The sequence below is a fragment of the Micromys minutus genome, assembly GCF_963924665.1.
Source record: "Micromys minutus genome assembly, chromosome: 18".
NCBI lineage: Eukaryota > Metazoa > Chordata > Mammalia > Rodentia > Muridae > Micromys > Micromys minutus.
In genome coordinates, this window is record NC_137953.1 from 24,242,767 (window position 1) to 24,261,693 (window position 18,927).

An 18,927-nucleotide genomic window follows, 5' to 3' on the forward strand; every position below is an offset into this window, starting at 1 on the left:
ACTCGTGGGAAGAAACAATGGGACAAATAGAAGAGCAGGGATTGTATAAAAGATCATCCAAAGACTGCCTCACCTGGGGATCCCTTCCATATGCAGCCACTAAACCCAAGCATTGTTGCTGAGGCTAAGTAGTGCTTACTGGCAGGAACATGATATGGATACCTCATTAGAGCCTCTGCCAGAACCATAGTAATACAGAGGAGAATGCTTGCAGCTAATCATTTGACTGAATATGGGGAAATCAGTGAAGGATCTAAAGACTGATGGAGCTGAAAGAGTCTGCAACCCCATGGGAAGAACAAAATTATTAACTAACCAAACTTACCACAGCTCTCAGTGACAAAACACCACCTAATGAGTTTTTATGGGGAGACCCTTGGCTCCATGTTCATGTGCAGCTGAGGATATCACTCTCTGGCATCAGTGAGAGAAGAGGACTTTGATCCAGCAAAGGCTCATTTTCCTAGTGAGGTGGAAGAGGGAGATTGGGAGAGGGAACACCTTCATGAAGACAATGGAAGGCAAAGGTAGAATGGGATTGGTGGAAAGGAGACAATACCTGAAATGTAAATACAGAGAATATCCAATTTTTAAAAAAAGGAAAAAAGAAGGGGGACAAAGTACTCCTGGGAGGAAATCCAGAGACAAGTGTGAAGCAGAGACTGAAGGAAGGAAAGGCGATCCCTGAAGTGCCCTACCGGGGGATCATTCCATATACAACCACCAAATCTAGAAACTATTAGAGATGCCATAAAGTGCTTGTTGACAGGATCCTGATATAGCTATCTCCTGAGAGCCTCTGCCAGAGCCTGACAAATACAGAGGGAAATGCTCACAGCCAACCAGTGGACTGAGCACTGTGTCCTCAATGAAGGAGTCAGAGATAGGACTGAAGGAGCTGAAGGGGTTTGCAACCCACAGGAAGAAAAACATTATCCTCCAACCAGACACCCCCCAAGATCTCCCAGGACCACCAAGTAATGAGTGCACCTGGAAAAACTCATGGCTGCAGCTGCATATGCATGCATATGTCCTTGTCTGTTATCAATGGAAGGAGAGGCACTTGGTCCTGGGAAGGCGTGATGCCCCAGTGTAGGGGAATGCCAGTGTGGGGAAGCTGGAGAGAATGAGTGGGTGAGTGTTTGGGTGGAGGAACACCCTCATACGGGCAGGGGGAAGAGAAAAGGGGTCAGGAATTCCTGATTAGAACTGTGAAAGGATATAACATTTAATATGTAAATAAAGACTATCAACAATAAAAAATAAAGTAAAGAAGACATTGATTAGAGAAATGGAATTGAAGACTCAGACATCAGTTCATGTGCCAATGCACACCTGGCTTTTGATAACATATGAAATACCTAAAAGATAAAGTGCCTTTATCTTAAACAAATAGTAGTGATCAAACTTAAAGCCTGAATATGAAGAAAGAGAATAGATCCATAGTAATCACACTACACAAAGCACCAGTCCAAAAGGATCAAGTCCTCAGCATAAGGCCAGATATACTGAACCTGATAGATGAAAACATGGGGGAAAGTTTGAACTCATTGTTATGGGAAAAACTAATATTCTGAGCAGAATAGAATTTATACAGGCACTGAGGACAACAATTAGTAAATGGGACATCATCAGCTAAATATCTTTACATGGAGAAAGAGACAATCATACAGACATGTTAGACAGTTTAAGAATGGGAAACTTTTTTTTTTACCAGCTACATATGTGCCAGAATTTTTGTATTCTGGATTCTAGAGGAGTGACAAAACACCATGAACAAAACACATTATGAACGAGGAAAGGATTTATTCAGCTCACACTTACCCATTACTGTTCATCACCAAAGAAATCAGGACAAGAACTCAAATAGTCCAGATCCTTGAGACAGGAGATGATACAGAAGCATCAGAGTCCTGCTGCTCTCACTGCCTTGTTTCCACTGGTTTTCTCATCTTTCATCTAACAGAACCCTAGACCACCAGCCAAGGGATGGCACCACCCTCCTTTACCTGGACCTTCCCCAACTGATCACCAAGTGAGAAAATGCTTAACTAACTCACATGGATCTCATAGAGGCAATTTTTCAACTGAGAATCCTTTCTCTTTGATGAATCTAGCTTCTTTAAAGTTAAGAAAAAATCAGCCAGTAAAGACATAATAAAACAGCAATGTCTGGACTACTAAAAAATTAAAAGAATTTTTTTAATAATGTACATATATGATACCACAAGTTTTTACACCATAGGGAGATTGTCAGTTTGCTATTTATTTGACAACTGAAGTTTAAGAAGATGCTGTAATTTAGAAAACATTCAATTACTGGAGCTACAACAGCATGTCATATACAGTCATATGAAACTATTTCCAGAGAACCCATGATCTCTTCTGATTTCTGTGAACATCAGGAATGCACAAATGCATATAAGATGGTTCAAAACTTGTACACATAAATAAAAATAAGTGAATCACATTTAAAGGAAGGAAAAATAATCATTTTTTAAAAAATCCTGTGGCACTTCGACTGTAAGTTTTTCAACACATTGATTATTCTCTTATCAGAACTGATTTGTATCAAAGGAGTAATTGTGGGATAGATATTAGTCACAAACTTCTGAACTGTCATGAAGAATGAGTTATACATCCATAACAGGACTGAGTAGAATGAGATGATGAAGTCCACACAGTATATGAACACAAAGAAAACCACCAGCAGCAAGATGGTCTGGGTGGCCTTTTTCTCAGGGTATGCTCGCAGGTGACTGATACTATGAAGATGCTTGCATTGCTTCTGATGTCTTAACAAGATAATCATCATGTATGCACTTGTGCTTAGCATGAGTCCTATGAGAATTATATCCCTGGACATTGTTACTGTTAAGTTTAGTCCCCTGATGATGTAGTTCATAGGGAAGAGTGAACAGGTTTTAGTGATCTTCATCCACTTGGTCTCACTCACATTGGAAAAACCACCAACAAACAATATCATGTCACTATTGGCAGACAAATTGAAGAACCAAATACAAATTAAAGCATTGATCATGTATTTTTTAAGTTTATGTTTAAATTTTGCCAACAAAAAGGTACTAGGACTGATAGTGACAGCCTGGAACACACTCAGGAAACAGGTGGTACAGATAGAAAGACCCCTCATCACCCTACTTGTGTAAAAACTTGCCTTACACTTGAAGTCATTGTCAATGTTTAGTGACCCAAATATGTCTTCAAGCCAAATATTTCCTCTAGTGATGATCATCATTATGTGAATAAAGGTCAGTTGACAAGAGATCAGGTCTGTGGACTTAGGTCTGTGACCCAAGATTATGTAAATATACAAAAGAAGAAGAAGCATATTCGCTAGGAGTCCAAGCCCAGCTTGAAAATAAAGGATATTCTCTAACAAGGACATAAGAGGAGAGTATATTCATCTTAAGAACATTGTAGAATTATATTTTGTAGAGCTGCAAAAAAATAGTGTATACTTGAAACTTGTGATTAATTGGATGGTGCACCTATACCACCATTTTATTTTCTCTACTAATTCTTCATTAATCTGTCTCTTCAACTTCTTGATGTTCCAGATAGCACATCATACCCTACATGACTATATGCCATTTATATATCTCCTTTATATAATATTATATATAATAAATGTCATTACAGTCATATCTATAGAGAATGAATACCTTGTCTCAAGCACCAGAGTCTAATGCCTTAGAAATATATCCTATTGATTTAAATTGTCTCATTTTATTTTATAATAAACACCTAAAATAGTGATGAGTACAGAATAATAATCACATCCATATAACTAATCAAATAATTTGTTGGTCTAGAAAAAATTCACAAAAGCATCCAAATGATCAGGCAAGATCTATATAATATTCCACAATTTTACTATGCTCTTTGCAACTATCCATGTTTAATATGTTTGAATATGTTGTGACTGATAAGACTAATAAAGTCACAGTAATAATCACAACTATCTCATTATTTTAATCACCAAAATATCTTTTATTTTTCAATCTTTATTTTTAATGATAGTACTTAAGTGCTTTAACTTTTCTTTTAGCCCATTGCCCACCAGAAGTAGTGGGAAAGAAAGGATTCATGTGATAGTGAGTCAGGCAAGTGGAAATAAACGTCTGGTAGCCGGCAGTTCAGGTCACAGATTAGCAGTATCAACTGTGAACACTTCAAGGAAAAAACAGCAGTACAGTTCAGTAGAGTCATGGTAACAACAGAGGTGACACAACCTAACAGAGCCCCAGCCTTTGCACAAGTCAGCAGGAGGGCCCAGAAGGAATGCCAGGAGAAATTCTCAGCTGTGCCTTTCTCAGAGAAGAGAGGATCAAAGAAGATATGAGACTCACAAGCATTTCACAGTTAGCTCTATAAGCAGGCCTGGCTCAGCCTCCATCACTCTCACTCAAGTCTTATTCATAACCTCCAAACATCATGCATCCTCCACCTGTCTTGCCTCAGCATGTGTCTTGGGTCTGTTTCAACTGACATCCTTCTGCCATTGAGCCTGAGTCCATGGAAGTGGCAAGAAGCTGCATCACACTGTGAAGTTTTATTTATTAATATAGCAATGCAAAAAATTAATATGAGAAGATAATAATATAAAGTAAAAGAGTAATCTGAAGTGGCTTCTCTCAAAGATATGTTCTTCAAAGTCTATCTTCACATACATTGCTTTGTAAATGCTTGTCCCATACAGGAAATAACTTATCTTCTAATTGATCAAGTGGCATCTTTCTCTGGGGTTCACTGAAGCTGTGACTGAACCAGAAAAAACTGTAGCTACCATGACTACAGAGTTGTTAACATATACATCCAATGAGAAAAGTCATTTGCTTGATTTGAAAAACAATTGTACTGCTGAGTGCATTCACAGTAATTGCAGTTGTATATTTAGTTGTAAGTGCTAAAAACCCAAAGTATGTCTATAAATATTCATAAAAATAGAGTAACCATAACTATTAAATTGACCCTGACTAAAAAAAGGAAGCAGTGTACAGACAGCTATCTCAAGAAATTAGCAATCAGACTGAGAGCTGTTTTCTATTAGTCCTACATATTACAAAAAATGTCACTCTACCTCTTCATTCTCACAGTATTTGATTTTTGAAGTCTTGGTTTATGAATTTATGGTGATCCTTTCTTCTCCTTTAGTAACCTATGGGACAGAAAAACATAAGAGATTACAAGTATCAATTTTATTTTAAGCTTTATCACATTAGTGTGTAATGACCTAAAAGCTGCACCTGCTCACAAAGAACATAAAGTATCTTACTTTCAGCTAACAAGATACATGGTGTTGGCTGATGAACTGTCCACTGTCAGCAACTAAAATAAGTCTTCAAAAATCTTAGGAAATGAAAACCTATCTTAGCCATCCAAGCTAGTTCTGTAGAATAATTATGAAATAGCTAATGACAACAGAAATAGGTGTCACTGCAGAGAATTTCTGGAAGTAGTCCTACCCAGATCTTTATTACAAGTTCCATGGTAAAATTTTGGGAGAAATATAAAAAATTTCACTGGGAGTGTGTTTGTGTGTTGATGAAAATGGAGGGATGGAAATAGCAACCTGTAATTCAGACTGACTCCAATCAAACCCTTACACCTGAAAGTGCTGAAGTCATGGGCATGTGCAAACACACTAAATTTTCTATTTTAATCTTATATAAATTAGTAAATGATATTCAACAAATATAAAAATAGAGTTTTGTGAAGTGGCAAAATTATAGCCAATGAGGTTTATCCAAAGTGCTATTTGCTAATTGAAAACTTTTCACAAAAATAGAAATGGACTTGTGATATTCATCACCTAAACTTAATTTAATTTTCATTCTTTGGCAATACATATTTCAATGAAAATTGCATTTTTAAGGAAACTGTGAGATTTGACTCTAAATAATAAAATAGTGTTTCAGAGTTGCAAATATTTTTCTCACTAATAACTAAGAGGTTACTCAATACGGTATCAATAACAATGATAAAAAGATCAATTTAGAAAACTTAAAATATTTGAACTAAATTTATTTTAATTAAAACAGTCAAATGTCTATTGAAATGTACTTAGTTCACATTTTTATAAAGATATATTCCCATTGATTTAATAGATAAATGAGGCAAGATTTCCAGATACTTTTGATATGCACAGAAAATTTTTTAAGAAATATTTGCAATAGAATAAAAATCTCTTAAATTAAAAGGAAAATATTATATAATGCTAACAAAGTTTGATGATTTCCTAGGCCATGAATTAAAACTTTCCTAAAAATGCAAAGTATATGCAAACTTGACAAAGTAGAAAATTACAGATAAACTCTGAATCAGTAACTATTTATATTGATACCTAGGTTTATTTTTTAATTATTTTATTGGATATTCTCTGTATTTACATTTCAAGGGTTATCCCCTTTCCCTGCGCTCCCATCACCCCCCTCCCTTTGCTTGCATGAAGGTGCTTCCTGTCTCAATCATCCTCTCCACATCAGTGCTTTGGCATTCCCCCTACACTGGAAAAACAATGGAGTACTATTCAGCTATTAGAAACAATGGCTTTATGAAAGTCCTAGCCAAATGGATGAAACTAGAAACTATCATCCTGAGTGAGGTAACCCAGTCACAAGAGAATAAAAATGGTATGTATTCATTGATAAGTAGATACTGCGCTCTGAATACCCAAGAAACAGTTCACAGATCTTAGGAAGCTCAAAAAGAATAAAGTCCAGAATGTAGGTGCTTCAGTCCTTCTTAGAAAGAACAAAACACTCATGGGAGGAAATGCAAGGTCAAACAAAAGATCAGGGATTGAAGAAAAGATCATTCAGATACTGTCTCAACTGGGGATTTACCCCTTCTATAGCCACCAAACTCAAGCACTATTGTTAATGCCAAGAAGTGCTTACTGGCATGAACCAGATATGGATGCCTACTCAGGGGCTCTGCCAGAGTCAGACAGATGCAGTTGAGGATGCTTGCAGCTAACCATTGGACTGAACATGAGGACCCCAGTGAAAGAGCCAGAGAAAGGACTGAAGGAGCTGAAAGAGTTTGCAACCTCAAAGGAAGAAAAACATTATCAACCAGCCGAACTATCCAGAACTCCCATGGACTAAAACAGCAACCAAATGAGCACACATTAGAGACCCATTGGCTCCAATCGCATATGTTACAGAGGATAGCATTGTCTGGCATCAATGGGAGAAGAGGCTGCCTAAGTTTGATTCTATGAACAATGTACATTCAGTTAACTTGAAAAAAGAAGTAAAATGAGAAAATGCTGAGTACAATTTAAGTGTAACAATACTCTAAATGTACTCCTACACACCAAGAAATGTGTGTTCTTTGGTTTCGCTTTCTAAGGTATCTCACTGTTTTGTTACAGGAACTGAAAACTAAAACAATCAGTAATATTAGGTAAATCTATGATCTTCAAATTCTTAGCATACACACTCAGGAAAATCCTCTGTCAGATTTGCTCATTAAAATATTGCATCTGTAGCAAGCCTTTACATGCATATTTTTGTAAAAATGATGGGTTTCATAGCTTGCTCATTCAATATGCAATACCATTGATGAACTATAGCCTATTCTTTCCTTCCACTCTATCCCTCCATCATTCTGTTAGGCTGCTGTCCTATTTCTAATCACATCTTTCAATTGTCATATATATTATCATATGTCGCATTAAACGAAATATATGTTCTATTATAAATGATTACAACTAATACTTCATTCTACAAGCATCTACTGAATGCTTATTGTAAAGTGTGGCTGAAAAGTAATATTGTAAGCAGAGAATTCTCTTCTCATTTCTTACAGAATCTGTGCTATCATTCTACCAATTAAAGGTCTCATTAAATTAAGAGAAAAGGAAATACTCACCAGGCTTGGCCTTTAACAAACATCCTTGTAGACTGAGGCCTAAGAAGTAGTTATAAGGAAGAAATGCCATCAGCTCATCTCCCTCTAGACTCACAGTTATCATGTCATCTAAAGAAGGCAGTTGTGATCTTCAGGTTGTTACAAAGTGGTGCCATCAAATAGAAAAGTGAACTTTTCTAATTTTAAGATAACAGTAGAGTAGGGACAACTGAGTTACAGCTGTCCCATGTGTCAGCTATCTTCTCCAGGCAATATTTGTCTGTGTGAATTAATTGACCCCAATCCTTAGGAAGAAAAAAAAGTAACAGCAACATAATAATATCTCATTTAAAAGAACTAGAAAAGCATTCTATTTTTCCCAAGTTATTCTTCCTACTTCTAAAACTTTCATGGTCCACAATATACTTACTCATAAATGGATTCAGTATGTCACCTAGAAATTAGCGGCTCATTATAAAGTTAAGAAAATATTCCCTCCTCCAAACACATTTAGGAAAAGTATCCTTTCTTACAACAACATACAGAAGTGAAGTAAAATAGTTGTATTATCAGGGAAAACTGTGGGTTGCAACTGGGGAGTAATTCAACTGACAGAATGCATGCTTAGAATCTATTTTGTATATGGGACACCATATACAAAATAACTTATATTGCACCACACACAATAGGAGTTGGAGACTTCAACACCTTACTCTAATCAATGAACAGATTATGGAATAAAAAACTGAAGAGAGACACAGAGAAACTAACAAGTTATGAACCACATGGATTTAACAGACATATATAGAACATTGCATCCTAAAACAAAAAAATATACTTTCTTCTCAGCACCACAGTACCTTCTGCAAAATTGACCATATAGTTATTCAAAGAAAAGCATCAACAGATACAAGAAGATCAAAATATTCCATCATATCCTATCATGGACTAAGGCTGGTTTTCAAAAACAACAAAAAGCCCACACACACACATGGATGCTGAACAATGCTCTACTCGGTGATATCTTGGTTAAATAAGAAATAAAGAAAGAAATTTAAAAGTTTATACAATTGAACAACATTCCTAAACTTACTGGATACAATAAAAGTAGTATTAAAAAAGTGCACTCATAGCTCTCAGTGCCTCCAAAAAATTGAACAGAGCATACACTTTCAACTTGACAGGATACCTGAAAGTACTACAACAAAAGAAGCAGATACACCAAGAAAAGATGATGGCAGGCAATAATAAAATTCAGAACTGAAATCAACTAGGTAGAAACAAAGATAACTATACAAAGAATCAAGAAAAATAGAAGCTGGTTCTTTGAGAAAATCATCAATATTGAAAAACACTTAGAAAGACTAACTAGAGGGCACAAAGAGGGTATCAAAATTAACAACATCAAAAATGTAAGTGGAGAGAGAGATTTCTGCCAAGCATGCACAGAAAGTGTGCCCTTGCCCTGCCTGATCCGGGAACCAGAAACCAAGCATTGGACCCTCTGTTCCCACCCAGTGGCTTTTGGGTGCAGAACAGGGCTCAGACCATCTGACAGCAGGAAAAGCGGAGATCCAGAGACACAGGACTGTTGAGAAGGGGTTATGACTATCCAGGGGATAGAGAGATTTCTAGTGAAGGCACACAGAAAGGGCACCCCTACCTTGCTTAATTGAGGGTCCAGAAACCCAGCATTGAACCGTCTGTTCCCAGCTGGTGGCTATTGGGTGTAGAAGAGGTACTCAGACCATCCTACACCAGGACCAGCGGAGATCCAGGGACATAGGCCAGGTACAAGGGAAAGGCGAGAACAAATCACTGACAACAGATGGCAAGAGGAAAGTGAAAGAATGTACCCCAGGAAAACCAAGACAACCTGGCAACACTAGAACCCAGCTCTCTGATCACAGCAAACAGTGGAATGCCACACAATCCAGAAAAAGAAGACTCAGACCCGAAATCATACCTCAAGATGATGATAGAGATCCTTAAACAAGAACAGAAGGAAAAGCATAAAGAATTAGAAGCTTTTACAGAAGAAACAAGAAAAACAGTCAAAAAACTCAAAGAACTAGAAGAAAACAGAACCAAAAAGATGAAGGAAAGGAAGAAGAAAATTAAACAGAAATGGACACAATAAAGAAAATATTAAAAGAAACAACCCTAAAGGTGGAAATACTAAAAAAGAAATTAGGAGTCACACATGCAAGCATTTCCAACAGACTACAAGAGATGGAAGAGAGAATCTTGGGGGCTAAAGATAACTTTGAAAACATAGACAAAACAGACAAAGACAATGCAAAAACCAAAAGGCTCCTAACACAAAATGTCCAGGAGATCCAGGACACAATGAGAAGACCAAACTTAAGGATAATAGGAATAGAAGAGGGCGAAGAATATCAACTAAGAGGCACAGTAAATATCTTCAACAAAATCATAGAAGAAAACTTCCCAACCCTTAAGAATGAGATGAACACGAGCATAAAAGAAGCCTACAGAGCTCCAAATAGGTTGGACCAGAAAAGAAATATCTCTCGACACATAATAGTCATAACACCAAGTGCGCAAAGCAAAGAAAGAATATAAAAGCAGTGAGGGAAAAAAGTCATGTAACATATAAAGGCAGAACATTCAGAATGGCAACAGATTTCTCAACAGAGACTATGAAAGCTAGAAGAGCATAGACAGACATCATGCAAACACTAAGAGAGCACAAGTGCCGGCGCAAGCTGCTATACCCAGCAAAACTATCAATCATCATAGATGGAGAGGTGAAGATATTCCAAGACAAAACAAAATTTACACAATATCTGACCACAAACACACCACTATAATGAATTATATGTGGAAAACCCAATACAATGAGATGAACTACATCCTAGTAAAAACAAGAAAACTCCTAAGCAAGAAAACCAAAAGGAGAGAAGGATACAGGCACAACTCAACCTACTAAAGCAATAATAGCAGGAAACAGCAACCACTATTCCTTGATATCTATTAACATAAGTGGACTCAACTCCCCAATAAAAAGGTATAGGCTATCAGACTGGATACATAAACAAAATCCAGCATTTTGCTGCATACAGGAAACTCATCTCAGAGACAAAGACAGACACTATCTCAGAGTGAAAGGTTGGGAAAAATCTTCCAAGCAAACGGCCCCAAGAAGCAAGCTGGAATAGCCATTCTAATATCAAATAAAGTAGATTTTTAACCAAAAGTTATCAGAAAACATAAGGAAGGACAGTTTTTACTCATCATGGGGGAAATCTATCAAGAGGAACTCTCAATCCTTAACATATATGCTCCAAATACAAAAGCACCCATATCCATTAAAGAAACCCTACTAAAGGTCAAAAAACATATTTCACCAAACACAATAATAGTGGGGGACTTTAATACCCCCGCTCACCAATAAACAGATTATGGAAACAGAAACTGAATAAGGACACTGGAAAACTTATGCAGACTATAAACGAAATGGAATTAATAGATATCTACAGAACATATCATAAAACAGAGATTATACCTTCTTCTAGGCACCTCACAGCACGTTCTCAAAAATTGACCACATAATTGGACACAAAATGAGCCCCAATCAATATAAGAAGATTGAAATACTCCCATGCATTTTGTTCAGATCACCATGGTCTAAGGCTGGTCCTTAATAACAACGAAGACAACAAAAAAGTACATATACACATGGAAAATAAACAATGCTCAATTAAATGATAGCAGGATCAAAAAAGAAATAAAGAATTTTCTAGCACTCAATAAAAATGAAAACACGACATACCCAAACTTATGGGATGCAATGAAAGCAGTACTGAGAGGAAAACTCATAGCTCTAAGTTCTTCCAAAAAGAAACTGGAGAGAGCATACACTAGTAACCTGAGAGGACAATTGAAAGGTCTAGAACAAAAGGAAGCAAATACACCCAAGAGGAGTAGACAATAAGAATAATCAAACTTAGGGCAGAAATTGTCCAAACAAAACTAAATGAACCATCGAAAGAGTCAAGAAAACCAAGAGCTGGTTCTTTGAGAAAATTAACAAGATTGATAAACCCTTAGCCAGACTAACTAGAGGGCAAAAAAAGAGTATCCAAATTTAAAAAATCAGAAAAAAGGTGGAGAAATAACGCCTGAAACTGAAAAAATTTCAGAAATCATCAGATCCTATTACAAAAGACTATACTCAACATAGCTGGAAAATACGGAGGAAATGGATGAATTCATAAACAGTTACAAGATATTAAGTTAAAGCAGGACCAGGTAAACCATGTAAATAATCCCCCAAAAACCTAAAGTAATAGAAGCAGTCATCAAAAGCCTCCCAACCAAAAAAAACACCAGGTTCAGATGGGTTCAGTGCAGAATTTTATCAGACATTTATTGACAACATAGTACCAAACTTTCCAAACTATTCCACAAAATAGAATCAGATGGCATACTACCTAACTCTTTCCATTTTCTGAGATCTTCCTCAATTTTCTTCTTTAGAGGTTTGAAGTTCTTGTTATATAGGTCCTTCCCTTGCTTAGTTAGAGTCACACCAATGTATTTCATAATTTTTGTGATTATTGTGAAAGGTATCTTTTCCCTAATTTCTTTCTCCACATGTTTGTCCTTTGAGTAGAGGAAGGCTACTGATTTGTTTGAGTTAATTTTGTATCCAGCCACTTTTCTGAACTTGTTTATCAGTTGAAGGTGTTCTCTGATGGAATTTGTGGGGTCACTTAAGTATACTATCATGTCATCTGGAAATAATGGTGTTTTTACTTCTTCCTTTCCAAATTGTATCCTTTGATTTCCTGTTGCTGTCTATTTGCTTGAGCCAGAACTTCCAGTGTTATGTTGAATAGGTAGGGGGAGAGTGGGCAGCCTTGTCGAGTCCCTTATTTTAGTGGGAGTGCTTCCAGTTTCCCACTGTTAAGTTAAATGTTGGCTGTTGGTTTGCTGTATATTGCTTTTATTATGTTTAGGTATGGGCCTTGGATTCCTGTTCTTTCCAAGACTTTTAACATGATGGTGTGTTGAATTTTGTCAAATGCCTTCTCAGCATCTACTGAGATGACCATGTGGTTTCTTTTTTTTTTTTTTTTTTTGAGTTTGTTTATATGGTGGATTACATTGGTGGATTTCTGTATATTAAACCATCACCGCATCCCAGGGATGAAGCCTCCTTGATCCTGGTGAATTATCATTTTGATGTGTTCTTGGATTGGGTTTGCAAGGATTTTGTTGAATATTTTTTCATCAATGTTCATAAGTGAAATTGTTCTAAAGTTCTCTTTCCTTTTAGGGTCTTTGTGCAGTTTAGGAACAAGGGTTATTGTAGCCTCAAAAAATGAGTTAGGTATTACTCCATCTGATTCTTTTTTGTGGAATAGTTTGGAAAGTATTGGTATTATGTTGTCAATAAATATCTGATAAAATTCTGCACTGATCCCATCTGAACCTGGGCTTTTTTGTTTGGGAGACTTTTGATGACTGCTTCTATTTCTTTAGTTGTTATGAGATTATCTAAATGGTTTACCTGGTCCTGGTTTAACTTTAGTATCTTGTATCTGTCTAGGAATTCATCCATTTCCTCCAGATTTTCCAGTCTTGTTGAGTATATGCTTTTGTAGTAGGATCTGAATATTTCTTTAATTTCCTCAGTTTCAGTTGTTATTTCTCCACTTTCCTTTCTGATTTTGTTAATTTTGATACTCTCTTTACCATCTAGTTAGTCTGGCTAAGGGTTTATCGATCTTGTTGATATTCTCAAAAACCAGCTTTTGGTTTTGTTGATTTTTTCAATTGTTCTTTTAGTTTTATTTAGTCATTTCTGCCCTATGTTTGATTATTTCTTGCCGTCTTCTTGTCTTGGGTGTATCTTCTTCCTTTTGTTCTAGAGCTTGCAACTGTGCTGTGAGGTTGTAGCAACCATTTTAGAAGTACTTCTATTTGTGATATTAAATCATTACATATTGGAATATCCATTGTCATCGATATTTGGTATAATTGACATGTGGCTTAATTTACAAAAGACTTAGTTTGACTTCAATTTTTTGAAAGTATATAGAGACTTATAGTTTTGAGGGAAAAGTAGTTATGTATTTTAAACACACTGAGCATTTAAAAACATATTAGGTATCCCATTAATTCATTCAAATGTTATTACAGATCCACAGTAGAAAAAAGAGCAAAGTACTGGCATCATATCTGACACATGGAATAATGGAATAGAACAGAAGACACTGACACAAAGTCATGTACAGCCACTGATCTTTAAGAAAGATGCCAACAAATACACTGGAGGAGAATCAGACTCTTCACCAAATAGTGCAAGAAAACTTTATGTTTACATGAAAAATAATTAATCCACAGCCAATCTCTCACTCTGAACAAAAATTAATTTCCTAAAGATATTAAAATAAGACCTGAATCCCTAAAAATATTAAAGGAAAAGGTAAGGTACAAACTTCTACATATAGATATAGGAAAGGACTTTCTGGAGTCAGACTCTAGGTAGTGATGAAATAAGGCCAACAAATAAAAACTGGACCTCATGAAATTACAAAGCTTCTGCTCAGCAAAGTAAGCAGTGAGTATAGAGAAAAGACAGTTCACAGAATGGGAGAAAAATTTTGGACAGCTATACATCTGACAGAGGTTTATTATATAAAATATAATAAAAACTAAGTAAGAAATCAAGACGAAGATTAACAAATGGGCCAATGAAGTACACAAAGAACTCATACAATTCAACAAATACATAAATAACTCAGTTTGAAAAATGCAATTTGAACAGGGAATTTTCTAGCAATACAAATTGCCAACAAATGAGTGAAAACATCTGCAGTATTTCTTATTATTGGGGAAAGACAAACCAAAACAATATGGGATGTGACCTCCCATATACTAGAATAATTTTATCAAAATTTCAAAAGGTAACGGGTTAAGATGTGGAGAAAAGGGAACACCTGTTCATTTTAGGTCAAATGTTAGATTGGTACAAACACTTATGATAGAATGTTTTAGTTACTCACAAAGATTCAAAATATAATCACGTAATTCAAATTATAACCTCAATTTTTTGTTTGAGATTGCAAACAATTGGTATATTTGCACAGAAATATTGTACATAAATAATATGATAGTTTATGCCATATAAATTATTACATATAAGTACATTTTCATTGGTGGAAATGTAGATAAGCCTTGCTATTATCTGGAAGAAATATTTTAGGTACAAAAAGACAAGTTCTATATAGATATTAGCACAAAAGCTCAGAATACCCAAAATATAATTGACAGAACATATAAAGCTTCAGAATAAGAAAGACCAAAATGTGGATGCTTCAGTTCTTCTTAGAAGGGAAACAAAATACTCATAAGATGTAGAGAGTAGAAGACACTTGGGAGAAAGAGAGCAAAGGGAATGGAAAAAGTGGGGCAGGATCAGGAATGAGAGGACATGGGGATTTTATACAGCGAATTAGGAATTTTTACAGAGGTGTGTATCAACAGGGGTTGGGGAACTAGAGGTAGCCACCAGCCAGTCCCAGATTCCAGGAAAGCAAGAGGCTCCCAGGACCCAAGAGTGATGAGATTAACTGAAATGCACAAAAAAGGGGAGGGAGAGCATACAGAGACCATAACCAGAGGTGAGGCAAGGCCCTCCATTGGGGAATAGGGCCACCCACCCTTCTCAAACTTTTAACCCAGAATTGAACCTGTCTAAAGAAAATACAGGGGCAAATAGTGGAGCAGATACTGAAGGGAATACAATTCATAGACTGCCCCTCCTGGGGATCCATCCCATATGCAGCCAACAAACCCAGTCACTATTGCTGATGACAAGAGGTGCTTGTTGATAGGAGTCTGATATGGATGTCTCCTGAGAGAGTCTGTCAGAGCCTTACCAACACAGATGAGGATGCTTTCAGCTAACTATCAGACTGACCATGGAGACCCCAATGGTGGAGTTAGAGAAAGAACTGAGGGAGCTGAAAGGTTTTGCAACCTCATAGGAAAAACAATACCAATCAACCAAACCCCCCAGAGCTCCCAGGAACTAAATCACAAACCAAGAGTACACATGGAGGGAGCCATGGTTCCAGTTGCATATGTAGCAGAGGATAGCCTAATAGGGCATCAATAGGAGGAGAAGACCTTGGTCTTGTGAAGGCTCCATTACTCAGTGTAGGTGAATGCCAGGGTGGTGAGGAGGGAGTGTGTGAGTGGGAGGGGTAACATCCTCATAGAAGGGGGGGTAAAGGGAGGAGGGAAATGGGAAAGAGGATAACATTTAAAATGTAAGTAAATGAAATAACCAATAAAAATTAAAATAATAAGTGCCGCTGTTCAGGATAATTCTTTATAAGGAGCTGTATAACCAGGTCCAGGGAATCCCATGATATTTTCTCACCTCTGTGGACACCAGGAATGCACACATGTATACACGCTGGCACAACACTCACAGGTATAAATGAAAATTAAATTAATACATTATAAAGAAAAGAAAAATCTTTTTAAAAAAATTTCTGGTGGCACTTTGACTTCAACCTTTTTAGCATAATTATTATTCTGTTATCAGAACTAATTTGTACCAAAGGAGTAACTGTGGGATAGGCATTCATCACAAATCTCTGAAAAGTCAGGATGACTGGGTCATACATCCATAACATGTCTGAGGTGAATGAGATAATGAAGTCCACCCAGTACATGATGACAAAGAAAGACACTAGCACCAAGATTGTTTGTGTGGCCCTTTTCTCTGGGGAATATCTCAGGTGACTGATGCTATAAAGATACTTGCATTGCCTATGATGCCTAAACAAAGTAATCACCATGTGTATACTTGTGGATAGCATGGTTCCTACAAGAATCACATCTCTGGTGGTTGATATTGTGAAAATCAATCCCCTGATAATGATGTTCATGGGTAAGAGTGAGCAGGATTTAGTGACTTGCATCTGGTTGGTCTCACTCTCATTGGTAGAACCACCAACATAAAAGACTCGGTTAGTACTAAAGGACAAATTGAAAAACCAAATGCATAAGAAAACATATACCATGTATTTTTTTAGTTTTCCCTTAAATTTTGCCAACAAAAAGGTACTGGGACTGATAGCAACAGCCTGGACCACACTCAGGAGGCAGGTAAGGCAGATGGAGAGACCTCTCATCACCCTGCTAATATAAAAAATTGTCTTACACATGAATTGATTTTTAATGTTTAGTAACTCAAATAAGTCTGCAAGCAAAATATCCCCTCCAATAAGGACCATTATTATGTGAACTAAAGCCAGTTGACAGGAGATTATATCTGTGTGTTTAGGTCTGTGACCTAGAATTATGAAAGTATAAAAAGAAAGAAGAGACATATTAGCAAGGACTCCAAGTCCAGCTTGAAAATAAAAGACATTTTTGAATGAAGACATAAGTGAAGAGGGTGTTCATCTTAACAGCATAGTGGAAGTTTATTTCACATATCTGAAAAAATAAGAAAGTATACATTAAGCATGTGATAGACTAAATTATGTCTATTATCATCTTTCTATTGTTCAAACTAGTTGTTGAACAGCTTGTTTCTTTACTTTTGATGATCCAGACTGTACACCATAACCTACATTTTGGTATGTCTTCCATGTATTTCATGTATATGTAGAATTTTAGAGATAATAGATGTATTTATACATAGAACTTACAATTTGTAAACCTGTGTTACACATCAGTCTCATGCATGAGAAATGCAATCCTATTGAATTTAAATGTCTTGTTTTATATTTAACATCTAAAACAGTAGTTGGAAGTTAAGAATATTATTCACATTTGTGCAACTGAACAAAACTTAGGTTTATCTGGAAAATGGTTACAAAAGATGTACATAACAATCAAGGATAATCAGTCTACTATTTCATAAATTTACTGTGCTCTATTTTGCAACTATTTTTGAGTCATAATTCTAATGAAATCACAGTGCTAATCCCCAATAATCCCACTATTTTAATTAGAAAAATACCCTTCTCAATTCTTCTATTTTTATGCACATTTTACTAAGAAATCTAGAATATGATTTAAAGACATTGAGACAGTTAGAAACCATTAGTGTACTTTCCACAACCCACAGCCATTAATTATGGTTATAAAGACTCATGAGCCCATGGACATGAACCAAACACTCAGGCCCTTTGCCACATGGTGCAGCAGGGATCCGTGGACACTGTGTGTGACCAGAGAAAGGAGAGGGCTTGGCAGAGCTCTCAGAAGACTTGCCCCTACTACCCACAGTGGGGTGAGACCTCTGGCAGGGGAACTGAGGATCTCCCCAGAAAGCCAAGGTGAATTGTTTTATAGCCTATTGTGCTCTAAGTAAGAGAAAGTCTGGTTTCTATCTAAGACCAATTAACTGGTGACACCTGGAAGACTGCAGAATTCTCATTGCAGATTTGACTATCTCAAAGGGACCTAATAGTAGTACCACTATAAAAGAACTTAAGAAACTCTGATATAATTTTAGGAATTCTTATAGGATCATCATTAAGACTTAAGAAGTCATTTATTTGTCTATATAATATCACTACAAGACATCTTCATAGATCAAAAGAGATCTGCTCCAAAGAGGTATTATTACATATGTTTAATAATAACACGAAAAGCATATTAATAGCAGGAATCTTTCCTAAAATTAATCACTTACATCCTTGCTGAATGAGGGCAAACCAGTCACAGATTATTTAAGAATCTGATGCATGCCATCTCAGGATGATCACCTGCTAGTTATTGGCATGTCCTGTTATAGATCCTAACAAGGTAGAAGTGGAAGCACCTGCATAAAAACATGGAAGAGGGGAAATGGGAAAGTGATACAAATAAATGAAATAACCAATAAAATAAATAAAAAACAAACAAACAAACAAACAAACAAACAAATATAAAAGAACTGCAGGTATAAAAACAGAGAAGAGACTGAAAGAAACGAGGTCCAATTACTGGCCCAAATTCAGAATATCTTTTGGGGGTGTGCAGGAACCAAGGTCTGACACTTCTATGCTA

General features: G+C 36.4%; 2 protein-coding genes across 2 annotated transcripts; both read right to left on the reverse strand.

Annotated features, from left to right (window-relative positions):
- Positions 1-2,497: 2,497 nt before the first annotated feature.
- On the reverse strand, positions 2,498-3,406 carry LOC308432227 (putative vomeronasal receptor-like protein 4; the record flags this gene model as incomplete). Its single annotated transcript, XM_080931997.1, has 1 exon — positions 2,498-3,406. The coding sequence occupies one exon, from the start codon at positions 3,404-3,406 to the stop codon at positions 2,498-2,500; it is 909 nt and encodes a 302-aa protein (XP_080788123.1).
- Positions 3,407-16,400: 12,994 nt separating this feature from the next.
- Positions 16,401-17,312, reverse strand: LOC308432225 (vomeronasal type-1 receptor 90-like; the record flags this gene model as incomplete). The annotated part of the gene is made up of 1 exon (XM_080931995.1): positions 16,401-17,312. One exon carries the CDS (start codon positions 17,310-17,312, stop codon positions 16,401-16,403), a length of 912 nt encoding a protein of 303 aa, XP_080788121.1.
- Between the last annotated feature and the right edge of the window lie 1,615 nt (positions 17,313-18,927).